Source organism: Lolium rigidum, chromosome 1 (genome assembly GCF_022539505.1).
Source record: "Lolium rigidum isolate FL_2022 chromosome 1, APGP_CSIRO_Lrig_0.1, whole genome shotgun sequence".
Classification (NCBI taxonomy): domain Eukaryota; kingdom Viridiplantae; phylum Streptophyta; class Magnoliopsida; order Poales; family Poaceae; genus Lolium; species Lolium rigidum.
Window position 1 is genome coordinate 21,160,018 of NC_061508.1, and position 17,257 is coordinate 21,177,274.

The 17,257-nt window shown below is 45.0% G+C and overlaps 1 protein-coding gene across 9 annotated transcripts in view; it reads right to left on the reverse strand.

The window, feature by feature from the left end:
- LOC124685032 (serine carboxypeptidase-like 18) overlaps nt 1-17,257 on the reverse strand; it is a 36,796-nt gene that overhangs the window by 8,301 nt on the left and 11,238 nt on the right. For 7 of the 9 annotated variants that reach the window (XR_006997257.1, XR_006997256.1, XM_047219313.1 and 4 more), the window contains exons 1-5: nt 1,479-1,684; nt 1,184-1,403; nt 915-1,037; nt 718-820; nt 535-572 (exon numbers count right to left, since the gene is read on the reverse strand). Coding sequence is in view for 7 of the 9 variants with exons in the window: in XM_047219313.1 (XP_047075269.1) it covers nt 535-572; nt 718-820; nt 915-1,037; nt 1,184-1,403; nt 1,479-1,636 (642 nt within the window). In the remaining 2 variants the exon portion in view is untranslated. Of the gene's footprint in view, nt 1-534; nt 573-717; nt 821-914; nt 1,038-1,183; nt 1,404-1,478; nt 1,685-17,257 lie in introns of those variants that run through there. The other 2 variants (XM_047219308.1, XM_047219309.1) reach the window with 2 other exon arrangements.

Sequence of the window (17,257 nt, forward strand, 5' to 3'; positions counted from 1 at the left end):
CTATTTTAAACTATATGTTAAACTAAACTTTGTTGACCTGGATAGGGAGAGAACCTGCCCCTGCCTTATTAGACTACCCACAATGGGAGTATCATAGGTAGTATCATGCATTCCATGCAAGCAAAATGCTGATGTGGCAGTGTTATTAAGGAGGAGAGAGAGGATACTAGTATCATAGGTAGATACAGTATCATAGCACATACTACTAGAAAAATTAATGCCAAGTAAATCTTGTACATCTATTTGCATTGAGATTCTACAAAACAATTAATATATAGAGACTATGATACTAGTATATGATACCATGCATTGTGGAGATAGTAACATGTAGTAATATCATATGCATGATACTTCTATATGATACTATGCATTGTGACTAGTCTTAGCGATGAAAGAAGACTTGTATGGACATAAAACCTATAAGTGTGGGCCCATTAGAAACCTTAAGAAAGAGAATAATAAACATTGCAATTACAAAAAAGTAAACCTTGAATAATATGTTAGAAGATAAATTGGGGAAATACTATAGAATACCTTGAGATTGATGAGCCGCTCATCACCGTATTCTATCCCTATAAAAAAAAGCGATATGTAGTTAAAACAGCGCATTTAATTTGTACTCGTGTAAGGAAAATAAAATACACGCATTGGACAAACTTGTAAGACGGATTGCTAAAGAGAAATCCTTGGTGATAACGATGACGGAAGTTCAACTACCTTTAGCAATTTTCATAGCAAGAGGAGGTATGATTATGCCGCTATACGAATCACCCGCAACGTAGAACGGATTGGGCAAAAACTGTGGGTGTTCATCAAACCACTGCAGAGAAGAAACCAAACGGAAATCAGCACCAATGTTTAACCTGCACTTTCTGGTGCTAGAAGAAGCATATAAATGAAGGTGAAGAGTGAACCGTTTGGAGAAAGGTGTGTAGCTGTTGAATGACAATGGTGTCACTTGGTATGGTTCTGTTGCCCGTGGTGTCATACGAGAAGCCTGTCCCTGCCGGAGAATCGACGAAGATGACATTGCTAACCTGCAATATATAACCAAACTGAAATGAAAACATCGCCGTCATGTTCCGTAAACACATCACGGTCAAACCAGTACGACACTATATATAATGCTTATCTCCATTATCTATCTTGTTATCTAAAACTTGGGTGTCTCAGCCAAATGAACCTGGGTCCAAGATGCTGGTTTGTAGAGCAGAGTAGGCAGTCCACTCCCGGTGTACCCCTCGAAGTCGAAGTAGAAAGGACCGATCTCGTAGACGAGGCCGGAGAGGGCGGAGCATCCGGGGCCGCCGGTGAGCCAGAGCAGGACGGGGTCCTCCTCCGGGTCGCGCTCCGACTGGATGAAGTAGTAGAAGAGGCGGACGCCGTCGTCCAGCTCCACGTACCTGCACCACCACATCGCACCATGTTCCGATCAACCGAGGAAGAAGAAGATGAGAGCAGACCACGTATGTACTTACCCTGTTTCGAGGGAGAAGGGCAGGGGTCCACTGAAACCGGGAAGCCGCGGCACGGCTTTCGTGGTGATCGACGGCGTGGCGGCGGCCAACAAGGAGCGGAGGAGGAGAAGCTGCGGTAACAGCAGAAGCAGCGACCGGCGCGGTGGCGCTGTCGCCATAGCTAAGACTGGCAGGAGTGGACGAAATGCAAGCGGCAAATCTCCTACCAGCTGACGTGATTCGATTGAATGTTTCTTATATATATATCCCCTGCCGGACATACGACGAGAGACGAGAAAATCTGGCGTGTGGACGCACAAGACCGTATTACTCTCTACCAGTGTCTATCACATCGGTGCCATGGAGCGCTACCTTACCTCGTGTCTGGACACCCTATACTCCCTGGTCCCTGTCAGGGCCGTGAAACCAACAAACACATAAAAGATAGAAGGGAAAAGCTAAACATAAGCGCCGCATCCCCGAACTCTCGTGCGGCGGTTACTATTAGGGAAAAAAACGCATCGCTCATCTTATCCTCAGCTCCACCTTATCCCGAGTCCCCACGACCACACACGTCTCTCCGTAAAAGCATGACTTGGACACAGCGCGGGAGGGCCGCCGTCGCCGTGGAGGTCGTCGCCGCCGCCAAGCGCGGAGGAGCGATGGATGCCGCCGTCGCTGCTGAGCACGAAGCTGCGGTGGAGGCCGCCGAGCTCGGAGCCGCGCGGGAGGTCGGTGTCGCCGCACGATGCAGCGGTGGAGGTCGTCGTCACCACCAATCATGGAGCGGCTGGGAGGCCGTCGCCGCCGCCAAGCACGGAGGAGTGCTCGATGCCGCCGTCGCGGTCTAGCACGGAGCTGCGGTGGAGGCCTCCGCCGCCGAGCACGTCGTGGGAAGGCTCGCGCCGATGAGAAAATCAAACCACGGCGCCGAGGAGTACTGGACCAGTTCGTCCTCTTGATTTTGTTCGCTGAGATATTTTCTTGATTTCTTCACATGAACCTGGAGAGCATGTGCATCAATTCGTTTGTGGACGATAGATTCCTCGTATTGCAGCTAGAGCTACACATTTTCAAGTCTAAAACTTAGTTAATCTGGTAACTAGTTTAAACCTGGCAATGAAACATAATTAAACAGGCAATTAGGCTTAATGAACGTGTCAATTTTTCTCCTAATCTGGGATCTCGCATTCGAACCGGGCGACTAGGCATAATTAATTTGGCAACTAAGCCTAATTAATATGTCAATTAGCAGTAACAATTGAACATGGCAACTGAACTTAATTTGGCTCACAACTAGTAATTCTGGTAATTAGGCTTAATTAATCTGGCAGTTAGTATCAACTAAATCTGGTACTCACACTACTAGCTAGGCATAATTAATCGGGTAATTAGTAATGCGTATGAAAATATGTGGTTGAAATTTTTTTTGTGTCAGAGAAAGCGATCCTCTATGGACGCATGTAGTACTACTGCTCGACATGCACACTTTTTTTCGTGAGAGATGCATGCAGTGTGACAAGTGCATGCACTGCGAGCCTAACAAGAACACGTCGGACCTGCTAACCTACCGCATGCACGTATTATGCTAGTTTACCACCCGCCGCACAGATCGACTACCCGTGCGGCGCCGCCGGGTAGTCCGGTCCAAGATAGAAATATGTTTTAAACATTCCTTTTTTGTACCCTTGAGGCCTTGACCAATGTGAAATATCTGGAATGAGAGAGGTACACGATTTTTTCAGAACAAAAATCTGGAATGAACAATGGCTTGTGCTAGGCTAGTTGAGACTGTCCAAGGAAGGACTGGAGCGCAGGGCATGTAATGGCCTGTTGAGTTAGCCCGGAGTGTGTGTTAGAACAATTGTTAGGTCTTAGAGGTACCACGGAGAAGAAAGTCAAGAAACCATCCTTTCTTCGGGTAAAACAGGAATTTGGAATGGAAGCCACGGCATATTCCGAGATAGCCGTAGAGATTCACGTGTCAAATGACTAGGATGGAACCGATGCCCTGTTGAGAGGGCTCGGGTTGTCTGTTATACTACCTCCGTTTCAAGGAATAAGACGTCCTCGTTTTACGAGCTTTTTGTTTGACCAAAAATTACTTCAAATAGATAAGGATTATTTGTATGAAATCAATATCATTAAAAAGTGTTTTTCAATACGAATCCAACGATACTAATTACATATAATATAATTAAGATTTTGTTGTTTAATTTTTATGGTTAAAGTTCGTCTTGGAATACGCGTGTGTCTTATTCTTTGAAACGGAGGTAGTATAAGGCAGGGACCTTTTCCTGCCGTGGCTTACAAAGGGGTACGACCTGGGGTGGTGTACTACATTGTATCCAGGTCACACATAGGGTTATACAAGAGTTCTAACGGCCCCCTTAATCTAATTTTGGAAGAAAATTTAGATTACGCCTAAACTTATGAAGGTTCTTGATTGGGATTGTTTTGGTGAAGCCATCTGCAATTTGATCCTTGCTTGAAACAAATTTAATATTCAACTTTTTATCAGCCACTTGTTCTGGAATAAAGTGGAAATCAATCTTAATGTGTTTCGTGTGTGTATGAAACACCGAATTTGTTGATAGATATGTTGCACCTTGATTATCACACCATAAGCAAGGTCTTCCTTCAACTGAACTCCAAAATCACTAAGGAGTGCTTTAACCATATCATTTCGGCAGTGGCATTCACTAATGCCTTATACTCAGCTTCTATAGTAGAACGTGAAACTATAGCATGTTTTCTGGCATTCCAAGAAATCAGGTTTGGTCCAATAAATACTGCAAAACCTGCAGTGGAGTGTTTGTCATCAAGGAAACTAGCCCAATCTGCATATGAAAAGACACTCGAGAGTGTAGATGAAGAGGACTGGAAAGTAATATTTCCTCCGTCTAAAAATAATTGTCTCAATCTGTATCTAGACAGAAGTGAGACACATATTTTTAGATGGAGGGAGTACCAATACCAACAATATCCTTAACATAAAGCAATATTCTCTTAATAATTATCTAGTGAATAGTGGTAGGAGCATGTAGAAACTGACAAACCTTATTAACCGAGAAGGATAGATCAGGTCTTGTCAATGTAAGATATTGCAAGGCACCAACAATGGTGCGATATTTTATACCGTCTTTAGGACCAAGAGGATTGCTAGCAACAAGTGAAAGAGGATATGTAGAGGCCAGTGGCGTGGGTGCTGACTTACATTTGCGCATGACAATTTTGTTAAGTAACTTATTTCCTGTGTGAGCAACAAACCAATATGTATTTTCTTCACTTCAAGTTCCAAAAAGAAGTGCAAATCACCAAGATCCTTGATAGCAAAGTTTTCATCGAGATCTTTAAGTAAACCAGAAGAGTTTGTCACAATGATATCATCAACATAGATCAACAAGAATATTGTGATACATGAATTCTGATATAAAAACAAGGATGTATCTTCCTTTTATGGTGTAAACCAAGATCATGCAACTTGGAGCTAAAACGAGAGCACCAAGCTCGAGGGGGCGTGTTTGAGACCATAGAGAGCTTTATACAGCTTGCAAATAAAATGAGGAGCATTAGGATTTTCAAAACCTAGCTAGGGGTTGTTTCATGTAAACCTCACCTTCATGAATACCATGCAAAAATGCATTCTTGACATCTAGTTGCCGCAAATTCCAACCCGTAGAGATTAAAATACCAAGACAATCCTAATAATGGTTGCTTTAACAACTAAACTGAAGGTATCCTCATAATCAATACCATACCTTTCTTTAAAACCTTTTGCAACAAGACGAGCTTTATACTTGTCAATCGTGCCATCTACTCTCTTCTTGATGCGGCATATCCACTGGAAATCAATCAAATTTTTATTAGAACTGGGTAGCAGCAAATGCTAGGTTTTATTTTGAAGCAATGCATCATATCATATTCCAACTCCATTGCTTCGCGACAATGCCTTTCCTCAAGAGCATCAGTGACCAGTGAGAGAGTGTGGCTTATCTATAGATGCAAGTATACCATATCTTACTGTACCATCTTTATAATTTTTTGGATGTTTGATACCTTTTTGGAGTCGAGTTTGAACAACAACCACATGAGTTGTTGTAGTAGGTGGCACCGGAGAGGATCCATCGAGCTAACCAGTGGCAGCATCGGGATCAGCAGAAGATCCTCCACCAGTGGGTGGATGAAAGGATCGTATGCCGCACCTAGAGGGGGGGTGAATAGGTGCTAACCAATTTTTAGTTCTTTTTCAAATTAGGCTTGACACAAAAGGTAAATTCTCTAGATATGCAACTAAGTGAATTTACCTATATGACAAGGATATCAACTAAGCAAGGTATAGCTACACAATAGTAGATAGAGTGGGATAGAGGTAACCGAGAGTGTAGCACGCGATGACACGGAGATGATTCCCGTAGTTCCCTTCCTTTGCAAGAAGGTACGTCTACGTTTGGAGGAGTGTGGTTGCTACGAAAGCCAAACCAACAGCCACGAAGGCTTCACTCGGATCTCCCGTGAGCAACGCCACGAAGGCCTAACCCACTTCCACTAAGGGATTTCCTCGAGGCGGAAACCGGGCCTTTACAAAGTTCTTGGGGCACACATCCACAACCAAATTGGAGGCTCCCAAATCTGTAACAATACAACAATCAACAACAACACATCAACAACAAATCAACTAGGGAACCAAATAGGAACACTAGCATGAGATCCCTCAAACAAGAGAGGGGGAAATGAAGAACGCTTCGGTGAGGATGTAGATCGGTGTCTTCTCCTTCGAATCTCCAAATATCAAGAGCTTTGGTTGGGGGAGGAAGGAGATCTTGCAAATCTTGACTTTCTTGAGGTGGCTCTAATGGAGGTGGCTTGACAGATTTCTTGTGTAATGATTGAGCAAAGCACCAAGGTAGAAGAAGGGGGGTATTTATACCCCCTCTCGAAATTGAGCCGTTGCTGCTTCCGGGGGGCCGGATAATCCGGTGTAAGTAGGGGCCGGATAATCCGCCCCCCCCGGATAATCCGGCCCCAGGGGCAAAACCGTGACATTATCCGGCCAAAAATCCGGCCCCATGCCAGAGAAGCTTTTCTTCCAGTCCTTAGCCAAAATCGAGGGGGCCGGATATTTCCAAAATATCCGGCCCGGATAATCCGGCCCTGGTTCAATACCGGGACATTATCCGGGCAAATGTCCGGCCCCCCTACTGAGCTGTTTTTCCTCGAGGACTTAGCCAAAATCAGGGGGCCGGATATTTCAAGAATATCCGGCCCGGATTATCCGGCCTGGCCAAACTTTTCTTGTTATCTTTTGACAGACCGACCAAATTCAACACACGCAAAAATGAAACTATGTAATCCCTGTACCACTTAATCAAACATTAGTGTATCACATATATTGACATCAAACACACAAAACATAATGCAAGAGATGTTCTTTCAATCTCCCCCTTTTTGGTGTTTGATGACAATATACGGATTTGCCAAGGAATCACAATAGAGACAAGCATGATGGCGAGACATAGAGGCACTCCCCCTACATGTGTGCATATAAGTAATTTGCATTTGAATACAAATACACAACACATAGGAGTATGGTGCCTCAACATAAGAGATATCCAACATGAGCTCTAACAAAAGACATTGACACATATGAAGTTGAGATAGGAAGCAAGAAATCATACCCATGTGTAGATATATAATGCGGAGATATAGCATCACACACAATGTAATATCCTTGATCTCAACAAATAGAAATCCGAAAACCATAACAATGTCTCACACCACATAGCACATAGTTTTGAACGGCACACAAACAAACCAAATAGTTCAACTAAAGAGGAACACAAGCAACATAAGAATGATAAACGCATATGCTTGTGCCCAAACCATGCAAATCCCGGAGAATCCTAATAGAACACTTCTCCCCCTTTGGCATCGAGACGCCAAAAAGGGGACAAGCGCGATGCTACACGTCCCATGAGAATCACTCGGAGGCATCATCATCATCGGACTCGTATGGCACTTCCTCTTCTTCTTCTTCCTCATCGGTGTCAGGTGCATCCGGAGAGCGGCGAGAGGTGTTGGACCTTTGAAGGCAATCATCAAGATCACTCCATGGAACCTGTGCTGAGTGCCAACTACTGTAACCCTGGTGAGCTGGGGGCTGAGGCGGGGGTCCTTGATCACCACTAAGCTTGTGAAGGATAACCGCCTGAGTATGCTTAATCTCAGCACGCTCTCGGCTAGCAGCATAGTTCTTCTTGTGGATCTCAACATTCATGCAAAGGACATAGCGCTGGAACCAACTAAGCCGGGTCACTTGCTTCCTCAAAGCTGGGACATCTTGATGACGAGCAGGAGCAAAACCACTAGCACGAGCATCACCCATGAAGGAGTCAGGAGCAGGGACAGCTGAAGAAACTGGCTTAACCTTGTATGCCTTCTTGACATGGTGCTTCACCAAAGGGTACCCACTCAAATCTTCACCAACCACAGCCACAGTGTTGTTGATGAGAAGCTGGATGTAGGGAGCATAGGGTATGGAGGTCCGGGAGACCATTGCATCATGGATCTCATGGAAGATAAAATCCATGATATCGAGAGTGAAGATCCGATCCTCATTTCCATCACGGGCACACTTATAGCTGAGGTGCATAAGGTTCACAAGGACTCCCCGGATAGCATCATTGTTACCACCACTTGGGCAAATGGTTGCCCGAAAGAAGCGAAGCAGCTGATTGTATATAGAAAGCAGCCCCTTAGTATAACCAATTTTCCCAGCTGAGGTGTAGAGCTGCGCAAGAGCATTCTTATCTATCGGTTGTGGTCCATGAAGACGACGACCCCCTTCAACAGGAACTCCAAGAAAACCAAGCAACCGGCGAAGAGTGGCACTGCAGTGTGAGGAGCCAGTCATCCATTCCATAGTGTGTTCCTCATCTTTCCTGATCGCCAAAGTGGCAAAGAATTGCTTCACCAAATCTGGGCTATAGTCACATTGAATCTTCATGATATCATGCAAGCCCAACCTTCCAGCTACCCAGATGGCATCTTCAAAGTGATTGTTTTCAGCCAGAATGTCCACATCAATGGCTTGCATGGGTCTCAGCTTCTTCATGGGCTCGTATATGTCCTTGTAGATGAATTCCTGCTCAATGCACCAGAATCTCCTGCCCTCAATCTCTTCATCTCTTGGGACATCTTCATACCAGTTGTTCATGCGAAGGGCGGAATAGGAGACTGGGTCCATGGTCTTGTAGTTCTCCCTCTCTTCCTTGTTCTTCCGCCTTGAGGTGACGGACTTGCGAGGTGCATTGGTTGCAAACTCGTCACTTGATCGATCATGCCTTGAGCGTCTCCTACCACCCCGAGAGGCACCACCTGAGAGAAGCAAAGGCGGGTAGCAAAGGAAAGGTAATGCTCATAAGTCATGTAAGATACAGTAATACACTCGAGAAACATGCAAATAAGTCGGTACAAATCTAGACATGATAGATTGAAGCAAACTGCAGCGGCGATGAAGCTCCAGGCCGGATAATCCGGGGTCCCCTATGGGCGGATAATCCGGCCCGGCCGGATAATCCGGTCGGCTCGGGGGGCGGATAATCCGGCCCTTCGAGATGTGCAGATTTCCAATCAAAAACATGTCTAAGACTAGATCGGCCTCATAGCATGCAAGGGGAGTACACTACACACGATTTGGAACAACTAGACACCAATTCCACCAAGAAAATAGCACATATAAAACACAACATCTAGGGATAGAGATTGTGAATCATACCCACATCCATTGTGGAAACCGCTTGGGGGAGAAGGTAGCTAGGGAGGAGATCCACCCGATCCACCCAAGAACTCTGAGAGGGGGCGGACGGAGTGGCTCCGGCGAGGAGGAGGAGCTCCGGCGGCTTGAGGAGGAAGAAGGGGGCGCGTGGGGAACTGATTGGTGTGCCAACCGTTCACCCCGCGGCCTCCCTTAGTCTTCCCGCAAAACGCCCAGGCCGGATAATCCGGCCCAAAGTGGGGGCGGATAATCCGGCCAGGCCGGATATTCCGGGGTGCCTGGGGGGCGGATTATCCGGTGTTCTGGATGATTCCAGAATTCCGTAAATCCAGCCTATCTTTAGTTGGATATTTGCGAAACCATATGTGATGTAATGAACTATCACGTCACATATGAGATGCATATTTACCAATAAGATGGGGCAACCTAGCTCATCCGACCGAGAAACCTCAAACTCCAAGTTTTTACCAAACATGACAAATGAGCAAGATGGAAGTGGCTTATAGGAGAGAATAGGCTTAGGTTTAGAGGGTTCAAACTGTTAATGGTACATGATCACTCAAGTTTGCAAGATATGAGCAAATAAGGCCAAGCTTGAGTGATTTCCCATAAGAACATGGAGTTGTCAAATAAGAGGCAATAAGATCCAAATAACTCCAACTCTTCACAAAGAAGAGTGTGGTGGCCTAGGCCACCATATATGAGTGTTGTGGCATGGCACCGCGAAGATATATCTTGGGTCCAAGCCACTACTCATCATTGAAGCTCATATATCAACATATGATATAAAGAGAATGATTTCTTAATGTTGGCATTATGGGGGAGGGATAGCTCAATAATTTAAACCGCACTCCCCCTATATCCATGCCCACATCTAAACCAAATAAAGTTTTGAGACGAAAGTGTGTTTGCAAGATGGTCAAGCTATACCCCTTGAATCAATGATATTTAGCTCATTCCTCAAATAAGAGAACCTTGCTTCATCAAGAGGCTTCGTGAATATATCGGCAAGTTGATCTTTGGTAGGAACATAGATAAGCTCAATATCACCCCAGGCAACATGATCCCTAATGAAATGATTCCGGATCTCAATATGCTTCGTTCTTGAATGTTGCACCGGATTATAGGCAATCTTGATGGCACTTTCATTGTCACATAATAGAGGCACTTTGTCACAAATGACACCGTATTCCTTTAAAGTTTGCCTCATCCATAACAATTGAGTGCATCCACTTGCGGCGGCAACATATTCGGCTTCGGCGGTGGAGAGAGATATACAATTTTGCTTCTTAGAAGACCAACACACCAAGGACCTACCAAGGAATTGGCAAGCCCCGGAAGTTGATTTCCTATCATCCTTGTCACCCGCCCAATCCGCATCGGTATAACCATTGAGAATAAAACTTGAGCCTTTGGGGTACCAAATACCATATCTTGGGGTATCAACCAAATATCGAAAGATTCTTTTGAGAGCCATCATATGGCTCTCTTTAGGAGAAGCTTGATACCTTGCACACACACCAACACTCAACACTATGTCCGGTCTAGATGCACAAAGGTAAAGCAAGGATCCAATCATGGAGCGATATACCTTTTGATCCACCTCTTTACCATTGGGATCAAGTGCAAGATGACATTTGGTAACCATAGGAGTGGCCACACCCTTCATCTCGGTCATCTTGAACCTCTTGAGCATGTCTTGGAGATATTTTGCTTGGTTGATGAAGGTTCCTTCCCTCAATTGCTTGATCTCAAAACCAAGGAAGAACTTCATCTCTCCCATCATCGACATCTCAAACCTATCGGTCATAAGCTTTGAGAATTCATCATTGAAAGCTTTGTTAGTAGATCCAAATATAATATCATCAACATATAATTGGCAAACGAAAAGCTCCCCATTGACCCTCTTAGTAAAAAGAGTGGGGTCGATTAGCCCAACATCAAACCCACGGTCTACCAACAATTCATTAAGGTGCTCGTACCAAGCTCTAGGAGCTTGTTTGAGACCATAAAGTGCTTTATCAAGCTTGTAGACATGGTTAGGAAAGTTGAGATCCTCGAACCCCGGGGTTGCTTAACATAAACCTCTTCATGCAAAGGACCATTAAGAAAAACACTTTTCACATCCATTTGTTGTAACTTAAAGTTATGATGCGAAGCATAAGCAAGAAGGATACGGATGGACTCAAGGCGAGCCACGGGAGCATAGGTTTCTCCAAAGTCAATACCCTCAACTTGAGAGAACCCTTGAGCCACCAATCTTGCCTTGTTCCTCACAACATTTCCAAACTCATCTTGCTTGTTCTTGAAAATCCATTTAGTTCCTATGACATTGCGGCACTCCTTTGGCTTCTTTACTAAAGTCCACACTTTGTTGCGCTTGAAGTTGTTGAGTTCTTCATGCATAGCTTCCAACCAATCCGAATCTTCAAGGGCTTCAAATACTTTCTTGGGTTCCACTAAGGAGATATAAGCATGATGATGGCTAAAGTTCGCCAATTGCCTTCTTGTGGAGACCTTTGCCCTTACATCACCAAGAACCTTGTCATGAGTGTGTCCACGAAGCTCGAGGTTCCTTTCTCTTCTTGCTAGACGACGGGCCTCGATCTCCTCCTTGGTCTTTCTAGGCCTCGGAGGTGTCACTTGATCAACTTGATCATTTGGGTCCCCGTCTTGACCTTGAACTTGAGCTTCCTCAATTGCTTGGGGTTGCTCAATCTCATGTGCTTGATCTTGAACAATGTTCGGAGAAGGGCAAGAGTTGATTGGTTCCTCATTGGAGGCATTGTGAGAGATAGGTTGATCTTGACCTTGATCTTGTCCTTGATCTTGCACATAAGAGGGAGAGTCTTGTTCTTGTTCTTGGGTTGGTGCATCATTTGCTTCACTAGGTAAGGTTTGTTGATGTTGAGAAGATGAGGGCTCCACCGTGGTAGAGCATAGTTCTTCCCGAGACGCCACACCGTGTCCCTCAATGGGGCGGAAAAATCCCACACCCATTCTTACTATGGCATCTTGAGGTATTTCATCACCTGCACAAGCATCAACTTGCCCCACTTGGGAGCCATCATTTTCTTCGAACTTCACACTACAAGATTCAATGATAATCCCGGAGGATACATCAAAGATTCTATAAGTGTGAGATTCGGCACCGTAACCAACAAATATACCCTCCAAAGCTTTAGGAGCGAACTTAGATAAACGAACTCCTTTGATTTTGTAGAAACACTTACACCCGAACACCTTGAAGTATGAGATATTAGGCTTGTTCCCGGTGAGTATTTCATATGGAGTCTTGTTCAAGCCCTTGCGGAGATAGAGCCGGTTGGAGGAGTGACAAGCGGTGGAGATGGCTTCGGCCCAAAAGTTATAGCGGGATTTATACTCCGCCATCATAGACCTTGCCATATCCATAAGAGTCCGGTTCTTCCTCTCCGCAACACCATTTTGTTGAGGGGTGTAAGCAGCGGAATATTGATGACGAATCCCCTCATCACTAAGAAAATCATTGAGTGTGTAGTTCTTGAACTCGGAGCCGTTGTCACTTCTTATTGCCATAATGAGGAGGTTGTGTTGGCGTTGCACCTCGGTAGCAAAGTCAATGAATATTTGTTGAGTCTCATCCTTCGTCTTGAGAAAGTAGACCCAAGTGTATCTTGAGTAGTCATCGACAATCACCAAGCAATGTTTCTTCGCACCAAGACTTGCATGAGTAACGGGACCAAAGAGATCCACATGAAGGAGCTCCAAGATCCTCTTGGAAGAGATAATGGTCTTGCTTGGATGCGGAGAGTCATGCATTTTGCCTTCAACACAAGCCCTACAAACACGATCTTTGGCAAAAGACACATTTTCCATTAGTCCCACAATATGGTTCCCCTTGTGAAGACTTTGCAAAGTTCTCATGTTGACATGGGCTAGGCGGCGATGCCACAACCAACCCACGTCCGCCTTCCGAATAGGCACATCGCACTTGACGTGGTGGTCCCCGAAAAGTCCACCACATACAAGTTGTGTTCGCGATACCCAACGAAAGCGACTTTTAGAGTCTTGCTCCACAAGAGGACCACAATATCATTATCAATAAAGACGGCGAAACCCATCTTGCCAAGGGCGGAAACGGAAAGCAAATTGTAACCAAGGGTTTTGACAAGCATGACATCCACAAGAGTAATGTTGTGTGCAACCACAACTTTGCCAAAACCCAATACCTCGGATGTAGAATTATCGCCAAAGGAGACGGTGATATCATGAATGTTAGGCCTCAACTCCTTGACGAGGTTCTTGCCGCCGGTCATATGACTTGTACATCCACTATCAAGTACCCATTTTGAACCTCCGGCGGCATAGTCCTACATGAGATCAATTCTTGGATTTAGGTACCCATTTCGCAATGGGTCCTCTTTTGTTAGCAACAAGGGTCTTTGGGACCCAAATAGACCAAGCAATATAACCATCATATGGGCCAACATATTTAGCATAAACATCACCATAATAGTCTTTAAATAAAACATAGTGAGGGTTAGCAATTCCCGCATTATCATCATTCATGGGGTTGCCCTTGGAGGCTTCACCATTAGTGACTTCTTTCTTCTTCTCTTGTGCGGGCTTGGCCTTTTGCTTGTTTGCCTTCTTTGCCTTGGCATTATAACCAATGCCCTCCTTCCCATTGTTTGATCTTTGCTTACTCAAAAGATCATCCAAAGAAAGTTTACTTTGGGGAGAGGAGGCCTTAGCAAGTTCATCCTTCAACCTAGCATTTTCCTCAACAATATTTGCGTGATCACATAGAGGAGTAGAGGAACTAGGCACATCATATGTAGCAAGCCTAATTTGAAGTTGCTCAAACGACTTGGATAGGAGAGTGTATTCACTCTTCAAAGCTTTGTGAGCTTTGTCTAGTTCATCTAGATCCTTCACAAGTTTCTCATGATCAACCCCAAATTGGGCCTTTTCCTTTGTGAACACTTTATTCTTAGCCCTAGCAAGATCTCTAGCTTTAGTGAGCTTGTTAATTTTATCTTGAGGCTCTTCAATATTTTCTAACCTCTCTTCAAGAGAATCTATGGTTTCTTGACATTCCTCAAGAGCATTTTTAAGAGCATGGATTTCAAGAGAGTCTTCTCTCTCTATTTGACCCTTTTTCTCAAGCATAGCACTTTGTTGAGCTAGACGAATCATGAGGTTTGAAACATGCTTTTTAGTGTTACCTTGTAGGTTGAGAATGAAATCATCAAAATCTAGCATTTCTTGTTTCACTTTTAGACTAGCCTCATCAACCCCTAGTTCACTAGATACGTTAGGAATAGAGGGGTTGGGAGATGATACCTCGGAGGATTTAGCCATGAGGCAACTCTCTTCCTCCACAAGGATGACCTCATTGGGGGATTCACTTGGTGATGAAGAGTTAGTGGAGAGGGAGGCAAGAGCAACCAATCCATTGGAGGATGCATCTTCTTCATCATCAACATCATCATCTCCGGAGGTATACTCTTCTTGAGTTGATAGCACGATGGATGTGTCCAAGGAGGACCTTGCCATGAAGCAATGTGCATTCTTGATAGGAGGATTCTCATTGGGAGATTCAAAGAGAGATGAAGAGGGTATGTTGGTGGTGACGATGGCGACCAATTCCTTTGAGCTTTCTTCATCTTCATCACCACTAGAACTTTCAACTTCATCGGATGAATATTCTTCCCTTGTTACTAGCACAACTCTTGAGGGCCTCTTGCCCTTCTTGGTCTTGTTGTTGTAGAACTTCTTGTTGGGGGCTTTTGAATACTTGCCCTTGGTGTCCTTGCTCTTGTCCTTGGGAATGAGCCTTCCATTATGAAGCTCTCTATTTTCATAGGGGCATTCGGCAATGAAGTGGCGCTTGTCATCACAATTGTAGCAAGATCTTGTCTTTGGACCAAAGCTAGTGAAACCACTTTTGTTGTTCCTTTTGATGTTGTCTTCCTTGGCCTTGGAGGGATCAACCCAAAAGGATTTTGCATGGAAGGCCATGTGATCATGGTAGTGGCATTGCAAATCTTCCTGATAGGACATACTCCAAGACGCCCTATAAGATTCTTGAGGAATCACTTCTTCACCGGAGTTGACCACCAAGGCAAGATTGGAACCTTTTGCCATTCCAAGAGCACGATTGCGAGAATCATGAGAGGTTTCTTCAAGCACCTTGAGAGCTTGCATCTCGTGCACGACTTGTTGAGAGGTGAGAGAGGAATAGCATTCCCTTCCCACAAGAGTCTTGACATCAATGGGAACAAATGGCATCATGCATTCAATGTACTTCTCCTTGATCCAAGAGTCATTGATGTGGGTGGCACCAATAAGCCGGAAGGCATCGGCAACCGTGACAAGTCTTCCATACATGAGTTCATGATCTTCATCCGGTAGCCTCATGAACCCTTCGGCTTTATTCTTAAGAGCATTATACTTGTTCCTTCTTGTGCTCTCACTTCCAATACAACTAGCGAGCAAGCCGTCCCAAGCTTCCTTGGCGGTGGTGTAGTTCCGGACTCGATGCAATTTCGGTGTCCCCACACTAGTTTGAATCATGTGTAGGGCGGTGCTATTGAGTTGACTATCAATTGCTTCTCTTCTAGTCAACTTGTCGGGGTTGTATGGCTTGAAGCCCTCCAAGATGATTCTCCATAGTTCATTGGAGGCACTACAAACATGAGAGCGGAACTCAAATTTCCAAGTATCGAAATTATCAACGGAAAACTTAGGTGGGTCACCCCTAATGTTCAAATGAGGCATGGGAACCGGTATATCGGGTGATTGGAAAGGTGGAGGTACTCGATTGTAGCTCATACTTTCACTAGTTCCCGTGGGAGATGCACTTGTAGCTTTGATAGTGTTTAAGTTATCACCTTCTACGGGTTTGGTAGATGAGGGTAAGTCCGAAGCCTCTCCCTCATTTAACGCACCCGTGTCTTTTACCTCTACACTAGGAGCCTTGGGAAGGGCCGGAGCCAAAAGCTCGGCTATCATCTTTTTCATGCTTTCCATTTGGGCTTCCATGGAGGACTTCAACGAATTGAAGTCTTCCATGGAGACCGTCGTGGCGGCCCCTTCCGAGGGCTCCTCGTTCGGCATACTCTTAGGCGGTTAAGCCCGAAATAAGAGCCGAGGCTCTGATACCAATTGAAAGGATCGTATGCCGCACCTAGAGGGGGGGGTGAATAGGTGCTAACCAATTTTTAGTTCTTTTTCAAATTAGGCTTGACACAAAAGGTAAATTCTCTAGATATGCAACTAAGTGAATTTACCTATATGACAAGGATATCAACTAAGCAAGGTATAGCTACACAATAGTAGATAGAGTGGGATAGAGGTAACCGAGAGTGTAGCACGCGATGACACGGAGATGATTCCCGTAGTTCCCTTCCTTTGCAAGAAGGTACGTCTACGTTTGGAGGAGTGTGGTTGCTACGAAAGCCAAACCAACAGCCACGAAGGCTTCACTCGGATCTCCCGTGAGCAACGCCACGAAGGCCTAACCCACTTCCACTAAGGGATTTCCTCGAGGCGGAAACCGGGCCTTTACAAAGTTCTTGGGGCACACATCCACAACCAAATTGGAGGCTCCCAAATCTGTAACAATACAACAATCAACAACAACACATCAACAACAAATCAACTAGGGAACCAAATAGGAACACTAGCATGAGATCCCTCAAACAAGAGAGGGGGAAATGAAGAACGCTTCGGTGAGGATGTAGATCGGTGTCTTCTCCTTCGAATCTCCAAAGATCAAGAGCTTTGGTTGGGGGAGGAAGGAGATCTTGCAAATCTTGACTTTCTTGAGGTGGCTCTAATGGAGGTGGCTTGACAGATTTCTTGTGTAATGATTGAGCAAAGCACCAAGGTAGAAGAAGGGGGGTATTTATACCCCCTCTCGAAATTGAGCCGTTGCTGCTTCCGGGGGGCCGGATAATCCGGTGTAAGTAGGGGCCGGATAATCCGCCCCCCCCGGATAATCCGGCCCCAGGGGCAAAACCGTGACATTATCCGG